Here is a 19,883-nt window from a genome sequence, read left to right as displayed (position 1 = left end):
AAGTCAAAAATCAGTATTTAAAGAAAGAAGAAAAATTTAGAAATTGAATATGCAATTATTTAGTGACTTGTGACCATGTGACTTAGTGATACATGTGGCTGACTCTAAGTCACTATAAATTAGTCCACTTATTTCATGAAAACTTAATTTTTATTCTCACAGAATGACCCCAACTTTCTCAACATCCTACACGAGGGCTATCTGAGCAGTCTCAAAGAGTTAGCAGGATCCAGACCATGATGCTTAACTTGCTATTTCATAGTTATCTCCCCTGCTTAGTTCTGGTACAGATAGTTGCATAGCAACAGCAAGTCTGAGTGGAAAATGTGGTGCTAAGTTTGCCAGGACAAAGTGCTACAGACAGCTGGTGGTACTAACAGCTCATCGACTGGATTTTAGGGGCCAAATTAGGTGTTTTGCAAATTATCTCATTAAATTTGCATTGTTTTGAACTTTTTATTGACATAATAAGTCATAATGTGATTATGAGATGTTTTACCGACAGCTATATTTTTGTGATATTTGTAGTGTTACCGTTCATGTTTCTACGGCCATACCCTGACTGACTAAGGGCTAATTCTGTATTTGCATATTACAAATTTATCTGCCCATGCTGGTATATGTATCAATAATGATGTTGTTATTTTGTGAAAAACTCTCTTTCTTTTTCCCTGGAAAATAATATGTTGTTCACGCAAAATAAACCATATCACAATCACTGGCTACCTACGATTTCAGATAAATCTGTAAAATGCAAATACAGAATATTGATGTCATGTGACACTTGGTTGTCATGGCAATAGGTTGTCAAAATACAACTAGGTCTGTCATTTTTTATCAAATTTAGAACCTTACTATTATATCCATGTCTTAAATAGTAAATGTTGCTGTGTGTTTTTATTTATGTAGTAGTTTCATTGGTGCAAAGGGAGACAACCCGTACACTTTAAGTAATTTTTTGCATAGATGTCACAACAGGAAACTGTGACTTTTGACTTGCCAAAGATAACATGCTATACCATAGATTTTGGTATCAACACACTTTCATCTTACCAACCTCTGCATTCTTTGGGACCCACCTCAGTATAACACGAGTTCATTACAGAATTCAGGTTGAAGTAAAATGCTAAGTGTGATATAGGTAGCTAAGAGCTGATGTAAATACTCATAAGATTTTGATTTTAGTTCTATTTTAGGGTTGGGGGAGGGAGGGGGTGCAGTAGACACAGAAAGTAATAATTAACATGATTTAGAGAATATTTTCATAATAAAGCAGTGATTTATGTCTATGCCACTGTATTACAGCTTACAAAATGAGGTTAAGTCGATGTGCTGGCTGAGATTACATTAACATAATGGTTTATATTAGATATGCTCAGATACACTGCCACGAGGAGGGTGATATTTAGCATATCGACTCGGTGTTTGTTTTTTTAGAAACATTGAGTCAATATTCTTATTTTGATGTCACACCCGAGTCTATGTTTGTACTGTGACATCATTCCCAATTAGAAATCTTTGAGTCAAGTTCTTCATGAAGAATATAGTCGAGCCATTCTCCATGCATTTCTATTTTATTTAGTATGAAGCATACATTTTGAAATTATCACATTTATTATAAGAATTAAGGACCTTTGATTTGTTCCATATGGTTATGTACCACAACACTTTACCTTGTGCATATACACACTGGGATCTTTGGTTAATGTGGGGTACATAGCTTTGCCGATGTATTGTTAGTACAATAGCGAAATCAAATGAGAATATATGTTAAAACTTTCTGCTGAGCTTGTACAGTTCATATTTATGGTTTATTTTAAAATCCTGAAGGGCTGATGCTACAAAGATTTTTGTAATATCAAGCAACCAAATAATGCAGAGGACAATCACCTACAAATTTCTGCTATATATTCATTCAGAGTTAAAAAGGTCTTAATTTTAATTTTCCATAATAGAAAATGTGATTTATATACGATCAGTTTGTGTCCGGTATTCAGCTACCATGGGACAAAATTTTATATGGCATATTAAATTGTACTGTAATATCAATATCATCAAAAATTTACAAGATTCTAATCTTTCGACAAAATTAACGTGGTTTTGTAAATCACATGCTATGGATTTTCTCATTAAAATATTGCCAGGAAAGTTAATATATCGTGAATCAAAAATCACTCAAAATCATTTCCTTGAACAATAATTCCAGACAGCATTCATCTTGATTCTTTTGCCATGGTTACTTTGAAATAGACATATAAATATAGAATTCATATTTTGCTAGTATGCCTGAAAATATACAAGCTCACAAAGTGAAGAAAATTTGAAAGGGATTTATCATAGAAATTCACTGATCACAGACCTATCCACGTGTGTATACACATTGCTATGTAGTAAAATAACCAAATAATTTGCAGTTTCACCATTTTGTTAGGTCTTAAAACATATATTCTATGTGAAATGTAGAAAACCTTGTGTTTGATTAATATGGTGTTATAACAACCAAAAAGAATCTTGAGTATTGACCTGGTTTTAAATATGCCTTAGTAAAAACCTTACATTCGGTTAATATGGTGTTATACAACCAAATAGAATCCAAAATATTGACCTAAGTATGATATGCCTTAGATCGTATTTCAGAATTTGCTTTTATCAGGTTGTTATACCTTTTCATATGACCTCATAAAATTGAAAAAAATGTAACACTTGTCCTGTATTGAGTTTATGGCTGTGTTGACTTTCTGTAGGTACGTAGACCGCAATAGACCGACAAGGCCTATATTATTTATTTAGGGTCTTTGTCTTGTGGCAATTCCACATTCAGCTGCTATAACTGAAATACAATGATTCTTGATATCATATTGTCAAGAATGTGTTCTTTTTCGTAGGAGTAACTATGACCGTAGTAGTACTTATTTATTGTTTATGAAACTTTCCCCTCAAAATTGTCAGTAAATAAGTTGTATAAATCTGAATGTTTGTTGTTTCAACTAAATTGAAACAATAGAATATTTAGTTTTTTTGTTTTTTTAGGAATAGGATCTGTCAAGTTATCTAGTCTTAAAAATAATGTTTTGATTTATTTTAGTAATGCAATCATTGCATCCTCAAAAATAATCATTAATAAATAAACAAATACATTTTTAATTAATGGCTAGCCCTCACAGTAATGATATTACATTTTTGCTTATTGAATTATCTCCCTTATTGAATTATCTCCCTTACTTATGTAGTTACATATATGTATTGTACTTCCCCTGTGTATACTGAGTAACACAGTTCTGAGGAAGGCAATGCTAATGGAACTAAAGATAAATTCACCTAGTGCAGCTTGATTGTCAGATGGACTTCTTACAGATTCTTATATTGTAATGTTTTGTGTTTATTACTGTACTGCATATATGGCCCTCATTCATTGTGTTTGAAATATCCATTTGGCTTAATTATAAACTTAGCGAAACCTAATATATGTGTTTTCTGCTGGTGTCAGTTGTCCCTTTGTAAAAAATATCACTTTAAAGAACAATTTACCTCATCCACCCCTATACCTACATTTGAACTCTTTCCATTCTAAATATGGAACAGTTCATTGCAACATTACAGGGGTGAGTAAGTCAATTGAACAAGAATATTTTTTTCATGTGTTTTAGAATAATCATTTTTTCAACCTACATCATTTAAACATCATGATTAAATTATTGATTGAAAATGTGCGCCGATCTCCATAAAATTTAGATTTAGTGTTCTTTTATGTTTAATTAAGGATAATAAATTTGTGCTTAATTGACAAGTTTGATATGATTTATATTAGCTGTATAGAAGTGCAATATTCTCTTTTAACACAGAATGGATAGATTAATCAATCATCTCCATGTAAATGTCAGTATTATAATCACACTAACGATCATAGCTACATTCACACAAAACCTGACATACAATATAAGCAAAACAACCCAAAAAAAAATTCATGATTTAAATATTTAGACAGTTTTGTATCTGATGTATCATCAAACCTTAAAGATGCTCCACCGCTGACAGTGCATAAACAATACCCATCTTTTGAACAATAACTGGTGTTTAATCGTGTATATATGTTTCTAATTAATAGGAAAATGCATATGAAATGTTGCATGCACAATCAGTGCTTAATTCCATATAGGGCATAATGCCGTGAATTTTTTCGTAATGCAATTAACTGTTTTTCATATTTCTATCTTGAAGTTAAATAAGAAGCTCAGACTTTTAGATGATGGAAAGTAAGTAAGTTTTGTAACTAAAGAAAAATACTAGTTCGTCTGCTCCTGTTTTCGATAGAGAAAAAATGTCATTCGTCAGGGATAGAGCATCTTTAAGATGTGAGTAATGTGTATTCAGTAATGTCCCATGATTTTTAAGAAATAAATGAGGTTGGTTTGTGGTTGATTCCTAACACATTGTGTCAAGTTGTAAATCTATTTATCTACCATTTACAATGGTAAAATTTGACATATGCCTTATTTGAGGTACAGTACTACCGGTATGACTTTAATTCCTTCATTCTCTAGTAAAAAAAAACACAAAAGATATTAATTTACTTACCAATAACTTAAAGATGCTCCACCGTGGACAAATGGTATTTTTTCACTATCAAAAACAGAAGCAGAAGATATAGTATTTTTTCTTCAGTTACAAAAGTTACTTACTTTACACCATTACCACCATTGAAAAGTTTTAGCTTCTGAATTAATTGCATCCCGAAAAAATTCCGTGTCACTATATCCTATATGGAATGAAGTACTGATTGCCCATGCACCAAAGGCAAAATAAATTTTTTTTCATTGTTTTTTTTGTGTTAATTAGACATAGATATATACATGATTAAACATCAGTTATTGTTCAAATGATGAACACCATTTATGCTCTGTCGGCAGTGGAGCATCTTTAATTAGGCCTAATCTCAATAAAACTGCCTGGTTATGTATAAAAAACAACAACTTGGATAACATATTTGTGTTTTGTCCATTTAGCACTGTGTATACCATGATGTATGTCCGTCCCTTATATCACCTGTACAATCTATACACATTAGTTTCCAACTATTTATACCTGCCATTATGTGTTGTTTAACTGCTTTTTCAGTATAAACATTTTTTTGTAATAAGTGCATATCAATATATGTGTAAAAGTACATATTTGTTAAATTAGATTTAAGATTATTGTTTTTTTGAGAATATTTTAACTTCCTCAATGACAATTCTTTTCTGCATCTTCTTTTTGACATAGGAATACATGTACATCTAGCTGTTCTATGATGAGTCTTGAGCTGCTTTTTTCTATATAAGGCTCAAATTTGCTGGTATCTCTGTCGGAGAAATAAGGTTGTGAATCTTATCAAGGGGGATAACTCTTAGAGAGCTGGCTTCTACACACAAAAAAAGCAGATTTTTATGAACTTAGCCTTTCTGACTTTCATATGAATAGAGATTGATACAAGAAGAATTTAGGTTTTAGACCAGACGTCGTGAATGCTAGCGGATGGTTATGATGTTCCTGCACTCATTAGCTGGGTACTTGATGGTATGAAGACGACTAGGTAATCTGAGTGGATGTTTCTAGAATTTATTCTGTTACTGTCGACCAGACTTCTTCAGCAAATATGCTCTAAAGTTACTGTGGTTGTAGATACCCTACAATTTAATTCAATACTATCTAATCACAATCATCTAATCATGGCTTTGTTTACAAAGTTCAGGAAACACAGGTAACAAATAAGCCATGAACAGGTGATTTTAATCAAATTGAATTCCATGTACATCAGTAATTTATTGAACTTTAAACATGGTATTGCTTTTATGTGGATTTCATTTATAAAAGACATCTGATAGGAACATTTTTGAATGAAGCATTTATACTATGTAACAAATTAAGTTATTGTTTGTTCTAGTCCAAGCAAAACATTCATCTTCATCTCATTATTTTACTAGAAAACAGAAACAGTTTCTTTCCTGTTTTAAGCCATTTTTAACTCTCTCTAGGTGTTACCATTCTATATGAGTGTCGTCTGCTTTAATAGAGTATTAGTTTGTAGGAATGCTTTGTAGTATTTTAATATGTTTTGCCAATGTTTGCAAACATATTAAAATGTATGCAGTAAATTATTATATTATTTTAGATGGTGTTAATTTCGATATTAACACTGAATTTTCATATTTCCCCTAGAAATGCAGCTTCAAAATCTATGAGTGACATTTAAAAATCTACATTGTAGATTTTATTGAAAACAGAGCTAAACTCTTTGGGTTACCAGAACATCATTCAAAGGTTCATTGTTAGTGTTATGTGAAATAGAGTGTTTGTATAACAATGTTGTAGTCCATCTCAGAAATACAATTCAATCATAGTTTATTCTCTCCAAGAAAATAGTCATCCTGACATGTTTATTCAACCTGTGAAAACATCAATATTTTTATTGATACCTTTTCATTTTATCAATGAATGTTTGAATGATAAAATCCATGTCTTTGTAAATTACAGAGTTATCTCCCTTGCCAGTATGTATCCATTGTGACGTTTTTATTTTGCGAGTGAAATTCATGTCTTTTCTCTAAAAACTATCACACTATACTTGCAAACACATGATGTCACATTCTATACCTACCTGCAAGGGCAGATAACTCTGTAATGTACAAATACAGATTTGGTACAAATATTATCTTTGATAGCTCATTATACCTGTTAAGATATAAAAGAAATCATATTTTTTGACTACGTCTCGGTGATTCTGTATCTTAATGTGTTCATTACATGTTGTTCCGTGTGTAACTGTTTTAAATTTTAGCATTACTAGTCAACTACTTTATTCTCCTAGCATTCATCGTGTTTAAAGTTGTGTAAGGCTATTAGAAATCATGACATTTTAATTTTCTCTGTATGTAGATGATCTGTGTATGTCTGTGAGATTTAGAAAATTCAATAGCTGCTGGCATGATTAATTCATTTTTTCCAGTCCTCATAATTAATTATTAGCTATATACCACATAAAAACTGAAGCGAAGTCTATTCCTTCTTTGCATATTATAGTGTTTGCTCCCTTACTGGTAGGTATCCACTGTGACCTCATTATTTTGTGAGTGTAATTCACGTCGTAAACATATGACATCACAATCAATACCTACTCACAAGGATAGATAACTCTGTATATACAAATACAGAATATGACTAAAGGGAGTTATTATAGAGTTAGGAGAGCGATATGTGTCGAAATGTGTAAAATTACATAAAAGTGCATGTGGAAATGTTCATTTGATAATGATAAAAGGATTTGGAATGTTTATATAATGAGTGATATAATAATGAAAAAGTGTGGAAATGTTCGTTCAGTAATGATGAAAAGATATGGAAACATTTGTATGAATGATGATGTAAAATCAAGGAAATGTTCGTAAAATAATGTGAAAATGATAGGAGACAGTTGTATAATGTCGATGTAAGAGTTTTGTTACATGTATTTATGCTTGAATGAGTCAAAATGGCGGTTGTATGTCAGTATTTTCTGGTTGGTAGATTCAGAAGTCACACAATCTATGTTTAAAACACACTGGAGAAGTATGGATGTCTAATGAATAAAAGACAGATTGTAAGATCATGGAAATTCAAAAGTGTTCATGGAAAATCTTGGATGAGCGGGTCAAAATAGGAAGTTAAGTTATTTGTGGTGGAAATGGGGATCATAGAAAGAATAAACTCATTCACCCCTGAGATTCTGAAATGAACTGTTCTGGCTTTAGTTTTAGAAGAGTTCAAATGTGTCTACAAGGGTGAATGTGTTATAATACATTGGATGTGAAGGGAGGTAACTCTAACGCAGCTTTAAATGTATGATATAAATGGGCCAGATTTATTTTTGTGTCTTTAATCAATGCTTTATTCCTTAAAAAATTTCAAGACCTGTTTTAAAAATGGCTAAAAAGGTTTTTATATTTCAATTTTTTAGAGAAGACTCTTATATTAAAAGCAAAATGAAATAAAAACTTGAGAGATTTTAGCCAAATCCTTTTGTGAAGTCGTAACTTTTTAGAATTTGATTAAATAATCATGCTTCATGTTTTAATGTTATTCACATGTTCACAATTTTTGTGAGTTGACAGAGAGAGGAGTGGTCAAAGGGAATCATGTGCAAGGAGGTAATTTACTCTCTAATAGCTGAAAAAATTTTATGGGGGGATTTAAGTTTGTGTATTTAAATTAAGGCCCAACTGTGTTCATCTAAAGAGTATTGATGATTTTATTTAGTATTCTGAGATTAGCTCACTATAACTACATTGTAATAAAGTTGAAAATTGTCGTTGCAAGAAGATCACCTTAGAAAAGCTTTGGATTTACTTTGGTAATACACAAGTATTAGCAATATTTTGAATTTGTTTTAACTCATCACCCCTGAAAATGCATAATGAATTCTTCCAGATTTTGAATCAGAAGAGTCCAACTGTATCTTCAGGGGTAAGTTAATTAAAGGAATAATTTTAGAGAAAAGGGTAAGCTCATGCTTCTATTTGTAGAACTGTTTGGCTATTTGTTTTTACTGCATAATTTGTCGGAGCCAGCCCTTGCCAAGCCAAATATGCTGGTTTAGACAGGTTACAATGTATAAAAATTGATTTTGATTAAAGAACTAAAAATTTAGATGGCAGAGTAACTTTTTGTCTCCTTCAAATTGATGTTAATGTACTGTACATGTAATCCTGAAATTATTTAATTAATAACTGCTAAATAAAAGGATTTTTTTAATTTGGAGGTAAGAGAACATGTTCTGTTATTAGGATTTGGATTTTTAATGACGTCATACATAGGGATGTCATATGTGTTAATAAGGACGGGAATACGTTTTGTTATAAAAGAAATATTTCATGGGGATTGAAGTTTGTCCTACATTAGTTTTAGTATCCATATAATGAGAAATCTATTCTGTATTTTTATGTTGGTTTCTTTGGTTAAGATATATTTCATTGAGAGGTAAATGTATTGGGACATAGGAGTTCATATCAAGGATCATGTGATCTGTACTTAGGATATTTCAAAGAGATGAGGATATTTTCTGAAGTAAAAATATATTTCATGAATAGGAGAATGTGTTCATTTAAAAAAGGTACAATGTCATTGTGAGGGAGGGGGGGGGTATTGATATTTTGATCTTGGACAGGAGAACTTTGGTAGTTGGGCTTGAAGTTATAACTTGGATGAAACTACAATTTACTGAGTATTTCAATTTTATTCTTTTGGTACATCAACTATGGAAGGGAATGTATTCTTTCATTTCCATGGGAGGGGGTATTGCTTGGAGTAATATCATGTTTCATTAGAAGGGGGGTGTTTTCGGGATGTACCATAATTCATTTGGAAGTGATAATGCATTGGATCATATTCATAATTCATTTGGAGGGGGTGATACCATATTTCATTGATAGGGGTAATTCCTTGAGGCGATGCCATATTTCATTGCCAGGGGATATGATTTGGGGTGTTACCAAATTTACCGGGGATAGTGCAAAATCACATTAATGAGAAGGCACACTTGGATGTATGGGCTTGGGTGGCGAGAAGGGTAAAATCAAAAGAATGGGGAATTTGTTGTAGTTTAGGGAGAGGGATCTTGGGGTTTGGAGAGGGTGGTTTGTCCCTATAAAGGATGCATAAGTAGTTAGAAATGAACATTTTTGGCCAGAAGTAAGTATATTTTATCACTAGAAATTTGTAAGTCCAGAATATTACAGAAAAAAATCGAATAAATGTTTTCATGGTGCAAAATGATACAGTATTCATTATGATTTTTTTTTTTAGGAAATACACTAGGTAATTCAAGTTTTTATGGTATGTATAAAAGAAAGAAATGCATGTCTTTTGTAAACTAAATATCATGAAAGATTTAAGACTTTGGCATAATAAACAAAATTATGAAATTTATTTTTTGAGCTGCTTTGATTTTTTATGTCAGCTTTGTCATTACGCTTATAGAGGATTAACATAAAGTGAATTATGTTTTACTGAAACAGACCTGGATAGTGTAAAGTATTTATATGGCAGAACAATTTCTTGATTGCAAAAAAAGAGTTTGACGGCTGAACAATTTTAGATTACGGAAATATAGATATTCTGCATGGAAAAGAAGTTTTGTATGTGGATAAAAGGTAAAGTTTCAAATCTGGACGGCAGCAAACAATGCCATGGATCTTTGTGTCCGAAATAGTCCCGAAATATCAAGAGGTCTTAACCTAGACGACTGTAAGAAGTCCAAATTATATCGGTGAAAAAGTTTCAAATCTTGACTGCAAAAAGATCTTGAAATCTATGTAAAAAAAGTTTCAAACTTGGTTGACAGAAAGACTTCGATACTACCGAAATAGAGCGAAATATGGATGACGAAATATTTTCAAAATCGGGATTGCCAAAAAGAGTTCATCACTCGACTGGCAGGAATAGCCAGAAATGTGAATGGTTACTTCCAAATCTAGACGGCAGAGAGTTTCTATATGGATTATGGGCATATTCTCTTTAACAAAATAGTTCCACCTTAGATAACAAAGAGAGCTTGAAATAAAGATGTCAGAAAACAATTTTAACCCGAAGGGTAAAGGATTAATAACCTAGAAAAAAATCAAAGTCTGCATTACTGTTCAATTTTGAAACCTTTGACAGAAAAGGTTTCAAACCTGAATGATAGAAACCGTTTCAACCTTAGATAGCAAAAACAGTCTCATTTCTGAATGGCAAAATTTCGAAACCAGAAGGATTTTCAAAACCATTTCTGAATGGAAAAATTTCTAAACCAGAAGGAGTTCAAAACTGTGTGGCAGAAAAGAGTTCTCATGGTACAAAGATTGCATATAGATTGCCTAGTGCTAGATCAGACAGTGAGATAAAATACTCTTAACAATTAAATTCTTTAGGCATCAACATTGGAAATATCGTAAACTGAATTTAGAGTGATAAATGCCAGATTTAAGGCATAGAAAAAATAGTGGATTCTAACGGTTGCCTGAAATAAATATCAATAGCTGATATCACTACCGAAAAAAAAAGAAATAGTTTTTCCCGATGTTTAAGTTAACTTGAGAGAAACAAAAAACAGTTTGGCATTTTCCAACGAACATGGAATAGTAAGTCTCCTAAAATAATGTCATTTATGGTAATTGGCCTTTGCCCAGTTGTTCAAAATGTGAAAAGGCAAATCACATTTTAACAGCAATTTTCAAATCAAGATTAAATTATTTCTTTTACAGCCAATTTGACAAAATTTTACCAAATTCTTAAGTACTCCGTTCTATACTCACTCTTTAATTTTAGAGAAGATATAATCACAGGTTTTTCATCAAAGCAGAAATGAAAATTTATTTTACTGATGTGATTAAGGTAATAACAGTTTGAACAACTGGGCCCTGGGCACGGCACCATATAACTTTCTCAGACAGATTTGCTACTCAAGTCTAGGTAAAATTATATACTTGGGTAAAACATTTGTCTGAGAATAGTTTTATAGTACCGGGCCCAGATTATTTGGTTACTAGGTATTTCTGTAAGGTTTTTATGTTTGGTGCTAGCTGTTGACGGAGTAGCTACACCCGAATCCCTTATCTTCATTCACTTTGTACTACTTCGTCTGTTCATAGTAATAGTTTTTTTTATTATATTTTAACTATTTATCGATTTTGCCTTTCATTGAGGTATTGTTGGTCGTTGATGTTTTTTGTTGCTTCGCTACCTTACACAACGCCCCTCGGAATGAACTCTATCATGTTTTATTTTTCACATACCCGTTAACTTCATAGAGCCCCTCTTTTTCTTCATAAATAAACAATGGATATACATTGTATCTAATTATCTAACTCTTCAACTAAAACTAGTACATCTAACACAATTAGGGGGTAGGAAGAAATATTAAACTAAATAACACAAAACGTAAATCTTACTAAGTTGTAATAAATATTGTATTACGAGCTGTTTAAGTTACAAACTATGGTTTAACACAAAGAAACACCACAATCGCAACATTTCGATGAAATTTCCGCCAAACATCAGAAATAAATATCTTCTCGAAAATTGTGGTAAATTTCTACAAATTGTTGCGATTAGGAAATATCACAATATGCTGGTCAGTAAGATGAGTAAGTTATGAGAATGATTATTTAAATAATGAAAATTAATGGAATTGGCGACGGCGTCATTTAACTTCAATTGGTATTATATAGGTACCAAATGATGCTTCAACTGTACATGTATTCAGGTTACAAATGTATGACAGTTGTCGCATACTAAATCGTCTCTGTCGATGGCTGCCCCTCAAAATGTTTCTTCAGAGAAGAAAATATGTCTTCCCTTCATGATGGAAGACGAACAATTCACTTTTATCCAAAAGAAACAATGACCGTCTGTATCGGTAAATTAGAGTCACAATGTGCGGATTAATTTCTTCAAACAAAATTTTGTTGCACATAGGCGTTGTGTCGTTGTCTAGGGGTATTACACATTTGTGCCAGATATGTCTTCTGATGAAGAATTATCGCGATAAGGTTTCGTTGGTGGCCTCACGTCTGAAACAATAATAAACCCTAATTAGTCACACTGACGAATACCAGGAACTAATGTTTTGTGCACAATTGTAGTGTCTTACAAGAAGAAACTTGTGGAGGGGTTTTGGTATTCAACAAAGGTCTCTAGCGGAGGAAAGTGAAGGCTAAAGCACTGTCATTAAGCTTGAAGATCTACACTGTACCGATCTTCTACGCTTCGTGGTATAATCCATATGCTTAAATAGCCTTGGAAATCCCTGCATTGCCTCTAAGAAATCCTTCATATCGCGTAAACAATGTCACAACTACGTATATCATAAACGAGGTTCTGACGAAGTCACAGTGTGTCGTCTGCAACTCCAAGGTATGCATAATCACTGAACATTCTTTGGAGGTGGAGGTTTAAGCGTCCGACCGTCCAGGATAATTTCAGGAACAGGACCGAGTGTGGAGTAGTTCGGCTGGGAAACGCGGATCCCTGGATACAAGTTTCCATTCTTCGGAGTGACAGTGAACAAATTATCTGGAAAGCCAAGGTTGACATTGAAACAAGGTGTCCAACAAAAGCAAGAAGGAATATTTAAATATTATCGAAGCAATAACCAAGAATGAAAATTTTATATTTGTAAAGAATGTTCTTAAACAGTGTTAGAAGATGGAAGAAAATGAAGACCAGTTGCTCAGGGGGAATGTGTCATTTGCTTCATCCAAGACATCTTCCATATATATCTATGACAATCTCGAATAGATTATAAAGGAAGGAAGGACAACTGGTTTGTTTTTCTTAGTATAATGTGATCGAGTTGGGTGTGTTGTTCGGTTTTGTTTGTTTTAGTATATTTGTATAGCCCTATGGAATAACAATAGCTCCACTATTAAACGGTGTTACAACACAAACTTACTGCAGTCAAAACTCACACAAACTCAATACAGGCAGCACTTGGCATAAAAAGGAGATCGTCCTTGAATGACCAAAATTATTTTATCGCTACACACTTTGTATCGAGGAACAAATTACACAGACAGGACATCTAAATAACCAAAAGGCGATGGAATCAGTGTGACTAAACGATTTGAATTTGCATACGCTTGTCTTGACTTAATATAGTCATGAAAGTGTGATTTTTTTATTGGAGAAATGTTGAAGACACACAAATGTCTTGTTGAAAAGAGGGGATATCGTGGGATACATGACTGAAAGTGTAATTGTGAATGATAATTTAATATTTATAAAGCTTTAAGTATAAGCTGACGTGCTTGCGGAGTGTGGTGATTAAACTACAGATGTTAGTGCAGTGAGGGTCAGTGATATCTAGTGGTGGGACATGGTGGGGATGATAACGTAGTCAAGGACGTTTGTATGATAAACTTCTAATCAGTGGAATATCAGATATCAATAAAACGATATAACAGTTTACTATATATACACAGATAGGACATATATATTTATATTTGTGTGTATTTTTTTCGTGGTTTGGAGTTTTGATATCTTTTCGTGGATAGATATATTCGTGGTTAGCTGATATAGCAATATTGACATTAACATATAAAAAATAAAATTATTGGGTTTTTTATGTTCGTTGTTTCACATCAAGCACGACTACCATCAAAGTCCTACACAACGAGCATTTCATCTAATACAGTACACATGTAATTATTTAAAATGTGTCGCAAAATAACTGTTTCATAGTCTAGTGGTCATTTTAAATTTTATAACCTTTTGGCCTTTTTACTTTTACGAAATCCTATAAACATATTGGTTTAAACTTTTTTTTTAACTTTGTATACGACAGTTTAATTGTGTTTTCCTGAGTCATCACTATCACCACTAAAATATAAACCCACTAAAATGAACATGTTTACAGTATACAAAGACTTGTGTACATAATAAACCTACCCCTTAGATAGAGCGTGTCAGAGTCAGCATCATTGTCTTCTCCTAACGCATTGTAGACCATTTTGCTTCGTTCCTCAGGAGGACAAAGTCCAAATTTTCTGTAACAAAACGCCATGGTAGCAAGTTCACACTTTTTTATACAATAGAACAGGAACCAAGCCAGTCCAACCAGGAAGAAGAACACACCAATAAAAACTGGAACAAGCCACGATGTATCACGATGCGTTTCAGAGTGAGGAGAAGTGGCCGTGGTTGCCATGGATACATTTGCAGTAACATTCATGACGTCATGAGTCCATGCTGGAGGTGACGTGTGTATACCGGTTGTGTTTTCCATGATGACGTATTTCGAAGTTCTTGATACGTGGTATGTCGGGACAACCTGACGGAAATAGAATGTGAAAACTAGTGCATAATCATACTGTGTAAATATTTTTAATTAAACCCAATCAGATTGCAATGAGGACAAGAGCTTCCAATATCACAATAGGACACAAAAATATCACGACCTCCCAAAACACACACGCATTCATACGGTAAACAAAGGAGGCTTGGCCTTACCGTCAAATCAACGTAAACTGTGACCGATATAAGCTTCACTATTCTTTCTTACCGTCTTATCACCGTAATTAGTAAGCGTCACTATTCTTTCTTACCGTCAAATCACCGTAATTTGTAACCGATGTAAGCGTCACTATTCTTTCTTACCGTCAAATCAACGTAAATTGTAACCTATGTAAGCGTCACTATTCTTTCTTACCGTCAAATCACCGTAAATTGTAACCTATGTAAGCATCACTATTCTTTCTTACCGTCTAATCACCGTAAATTTTAACCTATGTAAGCGTCACTATTCTTTCTTACCGCCAAATCACCGTAATTTGTAACCGTCATGTCACCGTAAATTGTAACCTATGTAAGCGTCACTATTCTTTCTTACCGTCTAATCACCGTAAATTATAACCGATGTAAGCGTCACTATTCTTTCAGATTACCGTCAAATCACCGTAAATCGGTATTCAATGTAAGCGTCTCTATTCTTTCTTAACGTCTAACCCCCATAAATCGGTATCCGATGTAAGCGTTATTATTCTTTCTTACCGTCAAATCATCATAAATTGGTATCCGATGTAAGCGTCACTATTCTTCCCAAAGCATACATCATTGACAGTTGAATAACATCTATGGTCCTCCGCAATACATTGCTCTCGGTTAGTTATAATATAGCTGATCTAACGATATTCTCTTCCGTTTTAACATGACAATGTATGGTGTGATTTATACTGTTATCAAACAGTGGTTGAACTTCGACCATATCACGCTATATCGCACGATACAGCCCTAGGGACAGGCCATTGTAAGTAGTGTTAAAGTAAGGTAACGTTATTATCGGTCCTGTTAATATTAGTTTGGTCACCTGTCATCAACACGTTTGTGATTTTAGTCACAGGGGGCCAACTCAATGGTAATGGATTTTGTCATACATTATTTTGTATTTGGTTGATGGACTGATGAGTATATATGACAGTCATGTGATTTTTTTTTTCGAAAAATGAGAGATTTGAAAAATCATTAAAAAAATCGGGATATAAAATAGATAGTAAATATCCCGATTTTTCAATAATTTTTCAAATCTCGTATTTTTCGAAAAAAAAATCGCATGACTGTCACATATATTCATCAGGCCATCCACCAAATAAAAAAAAATGTATGATAACATCCATTTTCATTGAGTTGGCCCCCTGTGCTTTCAATAATATCAAATACACAACTATCAATGCATAACATGAACTTTTCTCGGGTACATTCTTTCGTAGTTTAGAGCTTTCAGTTTAGAGTAGTTATGTGATAGATCATTGCTAACAATATTGTGTAAAGTGTGATTAGTTGTTTATTATATGCGTGTTTCCATAGCAACCACAAACAAAAGCGAAAATTTCTGTAGGGCGAACATTTAATGCTTTACAGTATAACCTAGTACCTTAAAACTACTTTTGTGTCGCCCCAGTATGAAATGGTAAGAACGATAAGAGGTTTGATGGCTGGATGTGTAATTATGAATAGACGTATTTAAATGATTCCTTTACAAAGTACACATTTTTATTCTTTTATATATAAAATAATTCACTAATTTCAATTAGATTTATAAGTTTAAAGTTGTATGTACCGTAATTTTCCTACTCACGAATCAAGGAGAACTTTTAGTAAATATATAATCCGCCACCAATTTGAGAATTACAAATAAGAGCTCAAAATGCATTTTGCAACTGTACTGCCAAAAAGCATGATATTTATATCTACAGTGCAGTAAAATGAATATACACAGTCAAACCAAGAAGCCAAGTTGTGGTTTACCATTTAATTTCATATTTTGACAGTGATATCCGTAATTATAAAGTGACTTCTTCAGATATGTTTTCAAATTAATATACATAAAGTATAAAAAAAAAAAAAATCTATCACGGTGCATAAATTTTGTGTTGTACACATGCAATATGTCTTTAGGTAAATTCATGTCAATTTCAGGTGAAATTTTTCAGGACAAATTTACCTGAAAAGAGCAAAAAAAAAAGTCATTTTAGGTCAAAACCTTGACCTGAAATTCATATGAAATTGGCCTGAAATCCACCTGAATTCAGGTGAAGATTTTGACCAGAATTCACATGAAAGTTTTTTAGGGTGAAATTGACCTGAAAATGACCTGAAAAAATCTTCATGTAAAATTGACCTCAATTTCATGTCAATTTCATGTCAATTTCAGGTCAAGATTTTTTTTCAGGTCAAATTAACCTGAAGATAAATTGCCTGTGTAACTACTGTCTAAAAAGCATTATATATGTGTTTCGTGCCTTTAAATGATTTTCACAGCGTAAATCATCAAAAATCTTACGCTTTCCAAAAAGTTACTGATGGAAAAATAGCAGGTCATCATTTTATCTCAGTTATGGCAAATAAAATTCTAATAATAGATAAATTTCACGTGTATATATCATACACTCACGTGCATAATATACACTATCAATCTATTTGCTCTCGGATAAGATCATATCCTACATAGCTTATTATAAATGAAGAGAAATGAAAGGTCATGGCACAGTTTATGTGAATTTGTATAATGACCGATCGTAATTTTAGTAAAATCCATCCATTCAGCAAAATTACTTTCAGACAAAAACAATGCAGATTTTAGATGATCATCATCCAAAAACAAACCGTACCCGGCATTAATATAAAAACCTGCTTTACAACTTTCTTGGAACACCAAATGGGAAGCTTGAAAACCATCTTTAATGACATGTTTTTTTTCGTTTTTCCTTGCGTGGTTTTTAAATTACTGTATGGCAGTATTTTGGTATCCATATTGTGACTGGGGATTGGGAGTTCATCTTATGTCCTTGTTGATATATGAATCTCTAACACGATTTATCTGCACAATATAACTATTTCTTTAAAGTGAAACAAAAACTAACAACCCCTACCCCAACATCCCCCTAAAACAACAACAAAACAAAATATGTCTTCCTTCTGGGGCTCATCAGTTTTCATAACGAAAAACAATTAATATACACAGGCATATTGTTTTGGACACTTGCTTAAAGATGCTCCACCGCTTAACATTTTTCTTCAGTTACAAAAGTTACTTACTTTACACCATTACCACCATTGAAAAGTTTGAACTTCTAATTTTACTTCAATTTAAAAATATGAAAAATAATTAATTGCATCCCGAAAAAAATCCGTTGCTCTATATCCTATATGGAATGAAGTACTCAATGTGCATGCACGATAGGCGAAATAAATTATTTCATTTATTTTTTGTGTTAATTAGGCATATATATACACGATTAAACACCAATTATTGTTCAAATGATGAATATCCTTTATGCTCTGTCGGCGGTGGAGCATTTTTAACTTTACTTCAATAACATATCTTTCTTTCTAAGATTTCCACCGCCGACAGAGCATAAATAATACTTATCATTTGTACTATAATTGGATGTTTTGCGTTTGTCTAACTGACACGAAAAAACACATATGAAATAAGGTATTTTTATTCTATTGTCTATGCAATCTATTGGTGAAAGTGCAAAGTAAACTTTGCTAGTGAAGAAAATATTCATACATCTGCTTCTTTTTTAAAGGCACCGCTACCTTTTCGTAGCAAAATTTAAAAGTTTCTTAAACTCAACAATTACATAAGAAAATTTATACAGAAGGCCTTAGGACGACGGCGGGAAACATAAGTCGACCCGCGTTATGAAAATTAAAATTTCATTTATTTTAATTAAATTGTTCAGAGGGTGATGATAAGTGTAGTATTCACAGTAAGCTAATAACTTAAACGACTCTACAAAATTATCTATCTCGTTTTACATAAAAATTAAAATCAGATTCGAAAAGGCAGTGTGCCTTTAATAGATAAAAATTACAATTCGTCAGCGGTGTAGCAACTTTAAACAAAAGACGCACTGCAATCCCGGCTTCTATTGATATACCACAGGTATGTGATTCTCGATATCGACAGACACCCCTATGTGATGTTATATACAGTATTATAAGACTCAATCTTTTATGTGAAGGTATGAAGAATAGGGACATTCCGGCGAGCCTCAGACTTTACCTGACTTCGTGACAGCTCGGGTTGAATATCCCAATCCTTCTAACCAGCATATGGAAGAATATTTTTCTCTATATCACATCATTTATGAAAATTTGTTTCCTTAAGATATTACGTTTTCTTCTCTCTGGTTCGTTCGCCATTTGCGTCCGCCATTTTAATGACGTCATAATGCACAAAACGTCTTATAATAATTGTGACGTCTCAATAGGGCTAACAAACATGTACTATGCACATGTTTATTACCCTAGAGAGGCCTATCTGTCACAAGAAAATATGAGAGAACACACATATAGCATATGGGGGTGTCTGTATTTATAACTACCATCAAATACTTGTGTCTAGACTTATAAAGAACTATTGTGAAATGAATATCTGTTTTAATAATGAATTACTTACCTGACAGAAAGGTCGCAGTTCTCCCAGAATCAACAATACCTTACACCCATCTTACGTGGTAAATCCCGTTTCCTCCTTCCTAAATAAATAACAGGCTGTGCTACATACCCAGGTAGGTGTACCTGTCACCTGCTATCTTGCCTGTCTGGGACTCAGACGGTGAGTAAATTCTCTTGTTATCGTGAATTTTATTTAGCACATTGACTGTGGATATATTACAGATATGAAATAAGCTTACTCTTATTAAAAAATTTAATAAATTGATATTGAAATATTTTGATAATTTATAAAGGTTCCCTTCTATATATCGTCCCCATTTTCAATTGGAAAGATTAATTAACAGATCACTTCAAAATATTTTTAATAACCTGAGTTGACTCGAGTATGTTTATTTGTCGTCCATACATCTTTCGTTCGTCCATACAATTCT

At 32.8% G+C, this 19,883-nt stretch overlaps 2 protein-coding genes across 4 annotated transcripts in view; one reads left to right on the top strand and one right to left on the bottom strand.

Annotated features, from left to right (window-relative positions):
• LOC138304903 (mRNA-decapping enzyme 1B-like) overlaps window positions 1-9,936 on the top strand; it is a 101,862-nt gene extending 91,926 nt beyond the window's left edge. The window contains exon 11 of the mRNA XM_069245293.1: window positions 163-9,936. Within this exon, the coding sequence (XP_069101394.1) occupies window positions 163-240 (78 nt within the window). The 3' untranslated portion in view covers window positions 241-9,936. The remainder of the gene's footprint in view (window positions 1-162) is intronic.
• A 2,003-nt stretch (window positions 9,937-11,939) lies between these two features.
• On the bottom strand, window positions 11,940-19,611 carry LOC138336078 (uncharacterized). Of its 3 annotated transcripts, none has more exons than XM_069285370.1 (3): window positions 19,454-19,611; window positions 14,437-14,818; window positions 11,940-13,062 (listed from the first exon to the last, which is right to left on the bottom strand). In XM_069285370.1, the coding sequence occupies exons 2-3, from the start codon at window positions 14,771-14,773 to the stop codon at window positions 12,914-12,916; spliced, it is 486 nt and encodes a 161-aa protein (XP_069141471.1). In that variant the 5' UTR covers window positions 14,774-14,818; window positions 19,454-19,611; the 3' UTR covers window positions 11,940-12,913. The 3 variants fall into 3 exon arrangements, with proteins under 3 accessions (XP_069141471.1, XP_069141472.1, XP_069141470.1); XM_069285371.1 differs by lacking the exon at window positions 19,454-19,611 and adding an exon at window positions 15,538-15,847 and having other exon boundaries at window positions 11,940-12,560; XM_069285369.1 differs by lacking the exon at window positions 19,454-19,611 and adding an exon at window positions 15,538-15,815.
• Between the last annotated feature and the right edge of the window lie 272 nt (window positions 19,612-19,883).

This window comes from Argopecten irradians, chromosome 12, assembly GCF_041381155.1.
Source record: "Argopecten irradians isolate NY chromosome 12, Ai_NY, whole genome shotgun sequence".
NCBI lineage: Eukaryota > Metazoa > Mollusca > Bivalvia > Pectinida > Pectinidae > Argopecten > Argopecten irradians.
The sequence above is the reverse complement of the archived record's forward strand: the minus strand, read 5'-3'. Positions and strand labels throughout refer to the sequence as shown.